Genomic DNA, 10450 nt, shown 5'->3' on the forward strand with positions numbered 1-10450 from the left:
CAACTTATGCTCAGTGTGTATGCCAGAAATACCGATGTAGATCTAACTCTTGATGTTTTCAGAGCTCACAAGTTTCTGAATAACCGATCCACTCTCTTGAAACTTCTTCCACCAATCTGAAACGTGCAGCATTGGCAAATATGACAGACAAGTTGGCTCATATTCCCAAGCCAAATTTACCAGCATTTCAAGAATTTGGCTGGACTGTCAAAGATAACACCTTTGTTCCTGCAACAACTTCTGACCCAGTATGGCCTCGGGAAATGGTTCGATCTATTTCCTGTATACCTGCACCAAAGGATGTGGTATCAGATGTTCCTGCGTTAAGAAATATATACCATGCTATATCGGCTGTAGATGTACCGGATCACAAGACAAGTGTAATCACACACGACTTTTGGCACAGCTTGATGCACTGAGTAATGATGAGAGTGACAGTAGTGCAGAAGATAACTAATCATGAAATGTTAACATGACATTAAGCCTACATATGATATGAATGAACTATGTTTGGCAGAGTTGAGCAGCGCAGCCATGAACTTTACAATTCTGACATCATTATAATATGTGCAGAACCATAGACGATTTATGGCATAACTAATGGTGCGTAATAGTAAGTACACCAAAAATGTCCAACGTTTATATAATACCAATATTTAACTATTTCGGTACTTATATTCACCATTTTAGCGCCACTGTGGTAGTTACGGCAGCCATATTGGTGGCCATTTTGGATTTTTGTTGTAGATATAACTATACTATGTAGTAAATGATTGCTCCAATTGATTCTTTGACCCCACAAACCTAGGTATAGCCACCAAAATTACCACCCTATGTACATTGTGGGCTGAGATATGGTCACAAATCGTTTTGAATGGCGGCCATTTTGAAAAATGGCCGCCATATTTGGTTTGTCACATATTAATGTATTACCTGATTGCTCCAATGGATTCTGTGACCCCAAAAACCTGGGTATGGCCACCAAAATCACAACTCTATGTACACTGTGGGTTGAGATATGGTCAAAACTAGTTTTTAATGGCGGCCATTTTGAAAAATGGCCGCCATATTTTTTCAGTAGCATATTTTCAGTTAAGGGAGGTCCCCTGAAGACTTTGGTACCAAACAACCTTTTACAGCATCCCATGTCAGGTAAACCCGCGTGGCCCCCTGGGTATGTCCAAACGTTCATACCCCATCCCTTAACGATTTGAAAAAAAAACTGTACGTGTTTAAAAATTATTGAAACGTATTTTTTTACATTTCTCCTTAAACTTAGATGCAACATCCAAAAAGACGAATGAGAGGGCGCCCGACGCATACGCGATGAAAAGAGGAGAATATGATTGGTAAGTAGGGCTAATAAAGCAAGGGAAATCACGTGAGATCTACCTGCCGATTGGCCAAAAAGAAGTTTGCATTGTCAATTGGCCCATCAGCAATGTTAGATCGACAGGTAGTGCTCGGGGACGCTCCAGAATCGGCTTCAATATCATAAACTGACCTAAAAGAATAGGAAAAACTTTGGTGGCAAAATGTGATCTTGTTATAAACCATGCCAAAGTATGAACCGGATCATAATGATTCAGAAAAAATATTGCTTGACCTATCTGAGATGCATGGTTCTTGAGTCATAAGTAACTTATGTCAAAGGTCGTATTTTGTTCTCCACATGGGTCAAAACATGCTCGACTTTCATTAAAATAGTCTCTAATTGTATAGGTATTTCAGGGTTCTAATCCTTAATCGCAAAAAAATGCACGACATTGAACAAGTTCGGAAGAATTGGCTTGCGAGGAGAAAGTAACGTGGAAAATTTTGTTAGGTGTGGTCGCGTAAAATGGCAACTTTGGGCACTTTTCCAACCATTGCTTCCAAACAAAACCAATTATAATTTTAATGAATTATTATGACATTAGGGTTCCCTTCTACACCTTGAAGTTTTAATAATTCTGTAAGGGTGCCCTAGGGTTTAAAAATAGCCTGACCAAAGTTACCCCGCATTTGTTTTTTTGTGACATTTCAGTACAAACTCAAAATGGAGAGATATATTCAATTTGATTGAAATTAATATTCTATTATTGACGCAGATTGTATTAGGAATACGCTCAATTGTATTAATACACTCGCCCAAATGTATTAGGAATATACCCAAATGTATTGGGAATATACCCAAATGTATTGGGAATACACCCAAATGTATTGGGAATACACCAAATGTATTGGGAATACACCCAAATGTATTAGGAATACACCCAAATGTATTAGGAATACACCCAAATGTATTGGGAATACACCCAAATGTATTAGGAATACACCCAAATGTATTAGGAATACACCCAAATGTATTAGGAATACACCCAAATGTATTAGGAATACACCCAAATGTATTAGGAATACACCCAAATGTATTAGGAATACACCCAAATGTATTAGGAATACACCCAAATGTATTACACCCAAATGTATTAGGAATACACCCACATGTATTGCGAATACACCCACATGTATTAGGAATACCCCCACAATGTATTAGGAATACCCCCACATGTATTAGGAATACACCCAAATGTATTAGGAATACACCCAAATGTATAAGGAATACACCCAAATGTATTAGGAATACACCCAAATGTATTAGGAATACACCCAAATGTATTAGGAATACACCCAAATGTATTAGGAATACACCCAAATGTATTAGGAATACACCCAAATGTATTGGGAATACACCCAAATGTATTAAAAAATGCTATTCAATGGCACCAAATCATTTAAATCATTGACGTCTCGATTAATCATGTATCTTTTTATTCAAGTTTGGTATAACTTGCATATCGTTACTGGGTGGGAAAACCTCAAGTACTTTTGGCCCCTGCACATGGATGAAGCAAACCATTAAATATAAAGTCTACACTTACAAGGATTTATCAATCTTTTGGGCCTTGAACATATAACTTGCATATCGTTACCATGGTTACTGGGCGGGAAAAACCTCATAGGCCTGTACCTATGGCTTTTGGAATATGGATGAAGTAAACCATTCAATATAAAGGTTTTTCCAGTCGATATTTTAACCAATACCCGTCATTTTTAAATGAAAGTTCAAAAAATATTTTGACCACAAAATGTCTAATTAATTTACAGCAATCAAATGAAAAAGGCTTTTCATTAAATTTTTGGTTTAGCCTTGCAATGAGTTTTTCATTCTCTTTCTATACGATAGGAGTGGTACAAAGACACTTTGCGGTAGCACGTTGCAGACATTTAAAGGAAATATTTGTGGCCGAAAGCGAGAAGCTAAAGGTAAATATACACTAATCGCCAAACGTATTTAAACTCCTGTAGATAGAAGATGCCAAAATATTACCCCAGGGGGGTTCTTCATTTTTTTTGTATGGGATACCGACTTCCTAAAAAGCATCCAATTGTGGGCGCATTTGTCTCCACTGAAAACCCACCATCGATATACCGAGATCGCTGAAAAGGTCATGACCCCAAATCCGTGGCACATCCGTTATACATCTGCAATAGCTGCCCATGCATTATAATAGACATTTTTACAATTTCTGCATTCTATTTTCGTGCATCAAAGTGTCATTTTGCGAGAAATTTTGTCACGAAAGATTTGCAAAATAGTCTCGTTTGCAATCGTGTTTGTATTTGAAGACTTGGTTTCGTATAGTTTGGTAATGTTTTATACATGTTCAGGGGCCAAAACAAATCTTTCATAACCTTTCATGATGTTTTCACCGTGGAACATGTATTAAACATTATAAAACCTAAGACACTATACGTAACTTTAGTGTATACATATTGAGGGGCCAAGTGGACTTACGGTCTTCTTGCGCGCATGTCTTCATTTGTAACTTCCGCGCAACGCTAATTTGCAACATGTATACATTTATGAAACTTAATGCAGAAAATACAATCCTCAAAAGAATCGGTTGAATATAATCAGCATTTTTTAAAACATCAGATATGATGATAATATTATTGATATTTGTGCTTGATCTTTCATTACATAACTTGTTCCTTAAGTTGTAACAAGAAATGTCTTTAAAAAAGACGGCGCAGTGAATGAAGAAAAAATGTTGGATTTCACATTCACTGAGAGGACCTTTGGCTTAAAAATGAGCTTTTAGAAACGACACTGTAAAAAGGAGAATTATGTTTGTTTCCTTTATTTTATTTTGTCTTAAAAACCCACAATGAGGGCACAAATTAATTTATATGCTTAGTACTTAGTTCATTTCTTGGTATATGATGACATTTACTTAAAATGAAGAACATATTCTCAAGTTTGTACTTAACATAAATGAGTTAAAAAGTTGTATGCATTTGAGCCTTTAATAAGGCCTAGGAATGATTATAAACATAATACTGTGGTATGGGGTAATACATGTACATTTATATTATAATATCAATTCCTCATTGATAGCATGGATAGTGTCTAAGTCTGATGACGAGTCTTCAGGTTCATATTGTGGTTTGGATATACCATTGACTGACATCGGGTATGGCCATTGCTTTCAATTTTGCGATGAATAGTTATTTCATTTTATGAACCAATTACAGGTAGGCCTATTTCTGGAAAGCATTAAGAACCGAGATTAAACTGACCAAAATTCGAAATCAATATTCAGGGTGTACTAGACGAAAAAACAGTGTGTAAAAATGAACTTTTTAAGGAACATGTGGTATATTTTTCTTTTCAGGAATATTTTCTCAATCTGAGGACCACAAAATCAAACAGAGCTTGAATTGAAAAAAGCCAACCAGAAATATACTTTATTTTGGGTGCGATGTTTGCTTCTATGTATACAGGGTGATCAAAATTTACTTCATTAACAGACCTAATTAAACTGACCAAAATTCGAAATCAATATTCAGGGTGTACTAGACGAAAAAACAGTGTGTAAAAATGAACTTTTTAAGGAACATGTGGTATATTTTTCTTTTCAGGAATATTTTCTCAATCTGAGGACCACAAAATCAAACAGAGCTTGAATTGAAAAAGCCAACCAGAAATATACTTTATTTTGGGTGCGATGTTTGCTTCTATGTATACAGGGTGATCAAAATTTACGTCATTAACAGACCTAATTATTTATTCAAAAGGTTTAATTAGCGCTAATTAGCTGCTTAAACTGCTTTCAGTCATAAATACTCATTCCAAACCAGAGAATACAATATCTCTTTGTCACTTTTAGACTACACTTGCAATTCTGATAATTGACTGTTTTACATAGACCCCTATGAGGGGTGTAAGTATTCATTTTGAAAATATCATTATCATTTCATTTGTTCAAGAAAAATGTCACGCCGTCAGTCTTTTGGGAGTCTCAACTTATAACCGCATGGTCCTTTACACTGCACCATTAGGCCTATCAATTTAATATCCAGACCGAATAGGATATTTAGTAATAAATAAAGCAACTTGAAACAAAATGATGGAGAAATTATCACTTTCGTAAAAACAAAATAGTATGGTCCACAACACAGAAGTCCTAAACAAACTGTAGGCCGAAACAACGGCCGAAAATTGCATAAAAATAGCTCGGACATGTACCGCAATATCAAACACTGCATTTGGTACATTTTACAGGTTCACTTTACCATGCTTACAGCACGGTGTGTCAATTGCGGGAAAATCCGCCAAGGTGTCCCGAAGAATAATCATTTACAGTTGAGTCACGGTCACCGGCCATCTCGTTTGCATATCCATATTAAACTACAGCGCCTCTAATGACGTGCATGCACTGTTACTGTGCGACTGAACAACCTTTGTTTATTACTTTAGACAGATCAGCACGCTGTGATTGGATGTACTATGTAAATAAGTAAGTTGTTGTTGTAATGGTAACACACCATACTTTGGTAACACGAAACTTCACCCATCCCATCCACATGTAATGACACGTGATACAGTTTTTGAAAGCTAACTCCCCAGGCTAAATCCATATTCCTCCGCCGGCAAAAAATATAGCCCATGATAAAATTAATCATCATTAGTTATAATTATTTTCTTCAAATGTGGTTGTCGGGTTCAGTATACCACAATTAATACAACAATAAAACAATTCCCACCAGATAATTACTTGATATGTATATACTTTCTCAATCTAAACCTGAGGTATAATGGTTTCAGATCTAAACCAAAATCAGTACCACTGACGTCATCTCTGTCTACCAACCAAGTTATCAAAAATTTTCTATGGCATATGCAAGGTATTCTACCGGGGCAATACACTAGAATAAATTATTACTTGTGCTGTGATAGTTGCCATCTGCGACGTGATTGGAAATTATGCACATTTACAGAAACATAGGCCTATGTTTAAACTGTTAAAATACATCACGCATTTTGACTATAAACTCATCTATACCATTTTACTAGAAATGTACTATCTCCAAGGACGCTACGACCAACTCAACGAACTCATGCATATGCAAACGAGCCCAATCCCTATGCTAAATCAGGGATGTGAGAGTAGAAATTGACAGGACGCATGCTCAGCTAATGCTTGTAGCTAATATTCCTCATGCAAGGAGCCCAGGTTGAGTGTGTTGTTGAAAATCATTGCATTAAAAAACACTTCTTTCAATGAAATCGCATATAAAATCAATGGATACACAACCAAAATTCTACAAAAGTCAATCTTTATATTAATAAAGCTACCGATGTGTACGAAAAACTTCAGTGGTACAAAATGCCTTTCACATTCGAAAATTTCAGTATAGTAACACCCATTCAATTCAGAATTAATGCAGCACTGCTGCAAAAAAATTCACTCCTTTTAGTCCTTACAAATATCCGCTATCACCCACGAGTTTCGATTTTGAAGCCATTTTTCAAACGTCACCACGGTCAAGGTCAAAACGCACATTGGGGTGGGTTTGTATGTGATGTGTGTTTGGGTCTATACGTCACATTAGTGGGTATAAGATGCCCTCAACGTATCCCGGGGGTGGGGAAATTCATTAATGTAACAGCACAAAAGAGGACTCCCGTCCCCTCGCATATATCTGAAGGTAGAGGTCATAATTGAGCTCCCTTAATACCGGGCCTTAATAGTGCAACGTAATGGATAAATGAATGCTCTATATGTTAATGCTTCAACATCTTATGTTCCGGTTTGATGCCAGAATCATGACAATTGTACAAATTTTTAAACCCATTGTAAAGAGCATACCACTAAATCAACGCGCCATTCGTGGTAGAGGTGTCCCAAACCACAGGCGTCCATTGGATGCATCTGTACTTTTCAAACAAATTATTCATTATTACTTTATTTTATTCATTATAGACGCTCTTGCATTCCTGGAAACGGATGATCGTCAAACGGACCCAATATTATTAGCATTGGCACTAACATCTACCACGCTGAATGAGGAATGTTGTGGGGAGGCGTGCTACCGCGAAGAAATTGCCGAAACATGCTGAAAAATTCTTGAGTCACGTAGACGGTGTTATCATTTGTCATTATAATTTGTCATGCATGAATTGAATTTCTTATCAGTTAATGGTATTGTATAAAGTAGGCCCTAGGCCTACAGTTATTTTCTAACTATTGTTTCCTTAGCCTCGATTCGAGGCTTCTGGCTCTGGGATGGTGTTCCCCCCCTTTTTTTTTTTTTTTTTTGCTTCTCGATTTATTTTTTATTCTTGTGTCTTCATATCCTGTCCACCCACCTCTGATCTGTACGTGATAATATCAGATTACTACCTCTCTTTGTTGTCATGGTTCTGAGAAAATAACTAGAGAAAATTGCTGATTCCAATCAAGTTTTATGTCTTACTCACAACACTGTAATGTTCTCAGTGTATTATAGGCTCCTTCTAATTCTTTCTTGTTGCCCACCAGAAAGATCACTATACTAACGGAGCCAATTATAGATTGAGAACTTCTTGTAGTTGAGAGCAGTTTAAGTGATGAAAATTGGGATCAGCAATTTTCTCTATAATACATAGTCACCTCCCTGCCTGTTTAAATCATGGCAAGCAGGACCTCTGGAGATCAGAGGTAGGTGGACAGGACGACACTTAGAGAGATCAGAATAAAAATAAATCTAAGCAAAAAAGACAAATGAAAGACACAAAAAATAAGATAAATATATCAAGAAGCAAAAAGGAAAAAAAATACTATCCTAGTGCCCTAACGCCTCGAAGGGAGAGTTTCAAATGGAGGTGCCTAATGTGTTCATTCCATTTGAAATTCATACTCCCTCTGTGGAAGATATTTCCAAAATCTTCCACAGGGGAGTGTGGATTATAGTCCAATCCGGGAGTCCAATCTTTACCTACTATAATTATTTCTCATGTAATTTCTACAAACTAAAAAGACTCAATTCTCTCGGATTTGTACATTTTCATGACCATGTTTAGAATCTGCATGAAAAATACAATAAAATGAGTACAAACAAACCCAGTATTGGAATCGGTGGTTCTTAAGATAGCTTTGAATATTGTGAAAAATATCTCAAAACACGGCATTAATTCAGTGCATCTCATAAGTATATAAATTCCTGTAACAATCGTGCAAATTATGTTAAATTTGCTGCATTTGGCAGATCAAGTACTTGCAGTGCTGATTATTATTTATAGGCTATGGATGCATTTCAACAGCACCCTATGGGAAGAGGTCATTGAACTTTACAGATGTCAAGTTCAAAATCGCTTGGATTTTGTTAACAATACAAGCAATGTGTTCTCGGATTCAAAAAAGGAGTTTCACCGATCTGCGATGTAGGCCTACTAACAGTCGTGGAGTTGCATGTAATATCGTGACGTCTAATTTTGGCACCACAGTTAGCAAAATTTAAATAATGCTCGATTTTGTTGAAAAATTGTCCCAAAATATTGGTATTTTCATAAATCTGAAAAATAATACTTTGGGCTATGTAGGATGTTTCGGTAATTTCAGTAGGCTAACCCATAAAAATCGACAACACCCATTGAGTTCTATTCTATTGAATCAATTTGAACTTGACAAATTGTTGCGTTACCTGGATAAGAAAGCACTACCCAAGATAGTCTGGTGGGTTTTTTGCAGCACTTTCATTCTCGCCCCTGCGGAGGCAAATTGGACCTCACAATGTTACTCTTTTTCCACATGTCATAGACATGCCAAAGTATAGTTTTTCTTAATTCTTATTACCAGAGAATCACGATGGTGGGAGTTTTGAAACGGTCAGTAATTTTAAACCTAACCCTCTATGCAAAGTTCAATGACCTTCTACTAAAATGAGAGGGCTGTTAAAATGGATGCCTCCATACTCCATAGCCTAGATTATCTGCCAAATATGACAACTTTAACACAATTAGCACGATTTTAGTGCATGTAAACTGAAATCAATTACTTCCATGATTACACTAAAGGTAACCTTTCGTGTGACTTGAATAATGGAAATCGGATCACGCCTTAAAGTAATAAACCCAGCAAACACGAATGTTTAAGAAACGTCATTAATGTTTTAATGATGTCCGGTTTAATAACGGGGTTTTCACAAATGCTTTCGGAATATTATCAAAATATTTTATACCCTAATATAACAATTATATAACCCAACATTTAAACTTCTGTAAAACGTTTTGTTTGCAGGGAATTCGGGAATGTATTATAATATAATATGATATTATATATAATATAACATGGTTGTAGATCATACACATAGGTCTGTGTGGTGGTGTGGTAATTCAATATAGTCATTAAATTATTCATGTAATTAACTAATGTACGTCGTCTTTAACCTTCATTTCGGTCTCTATTGTGTGCCGGTAATGTATACATAAATGGCAAAATGAGACCGTTTTTGTAGCATGAAAAACTGTCTCATTTTGTCAATATAATTATCCATGATCATTCTGCATTTATGTAGAAAGATCCATGATCATTCTGCAAAAACAGTCGCATTTTGTCAATTATGTATTCATTACACATGTTGCAAGCAGTAGGATACAGTGGCGTACCGTGGCCGCCCTTCCCCGGGGGGCTGAAGAAAATCCAATTATGCCGCCCCTTCCTCAACAGCCCGAAAAGGTTTCCCCCAATTTTTTTTAAACCGCCCCAAAAGCAACACATTTTGATGTATAGTACAATTTTTTGACATTTTCCGCCCTTTTTTCTTTACTAATTCTTTTTGCCGCCCCTTCTTCCGCCGCCCCTCTTTTTGCCGCCCCTTATTCTTCCCGCCGCCCCTTCGATTTTGCTGCCCTGCTTTGACCCCGGGGCTAGCGTTTCAAAGCCCCCCAAAAAAAAAAAAATACGCGCATGGGATACCTGGAATGTTGTCGGGGTGGGGAGAGGGGAGGTGGGTGGGGCGTGTGTGCGTGTGTTACTTACGATAGCGAATCGGTACATGTAATGGGAGAATAGCATTATCCTGGGGGGGCACTTCCATGACAGATATGCATCATGTGCCTCGGCTTTTTCAAACCGGCTTGTAC

At 36.9% G+C, this 10450-nt stretch overlaps 1 protein-coding gene across 2 annotated transcripts in view; it reads left to right on the forward strand.

The window, feature by feature from the left end:
- Positions 1–9737, forward strand: part of LOC140146034 (uncharacterized) — a 52260-nt gene extending 42523 nt beyond the window's left edge. For both annotated transcript variants that reach the window (XM_072167777.1, XM_072167776.1), the window contains 3 exons: positions 1280–1349; positions 3227–3306; positions 7311–9737. In XM_072167777.1, the coding sequence (XP_072023878.1) occupies positions 1280–1349; positions 3227–3306; positions 7311–7447 (287 nt within the window). In that variant the 3' untranslated portion in view covers positions 7448–9737. The remainder of the gene's footprint in view (positions 1–1279; positions 1350–3226; positions 3307–7310) is intronic.
- Positions 9738–10450: the final 713 nt, after the last annotated feature.

The sequence above is a fragment of the Amphiura filiformis genome, chromosome 2 (genome assembly GCF_039555335.1).
Source record: "Amphiura filiformis chromosome 2, Afil_fr2py, whole genome shotgun sequence".
Lineage (NCBI taxonomy): Eukaryota > Metazoa > Echinodermata > Ophiuroidea > Amphilepidida > Amphiuridae > Amphiura > Amphiura filiformis.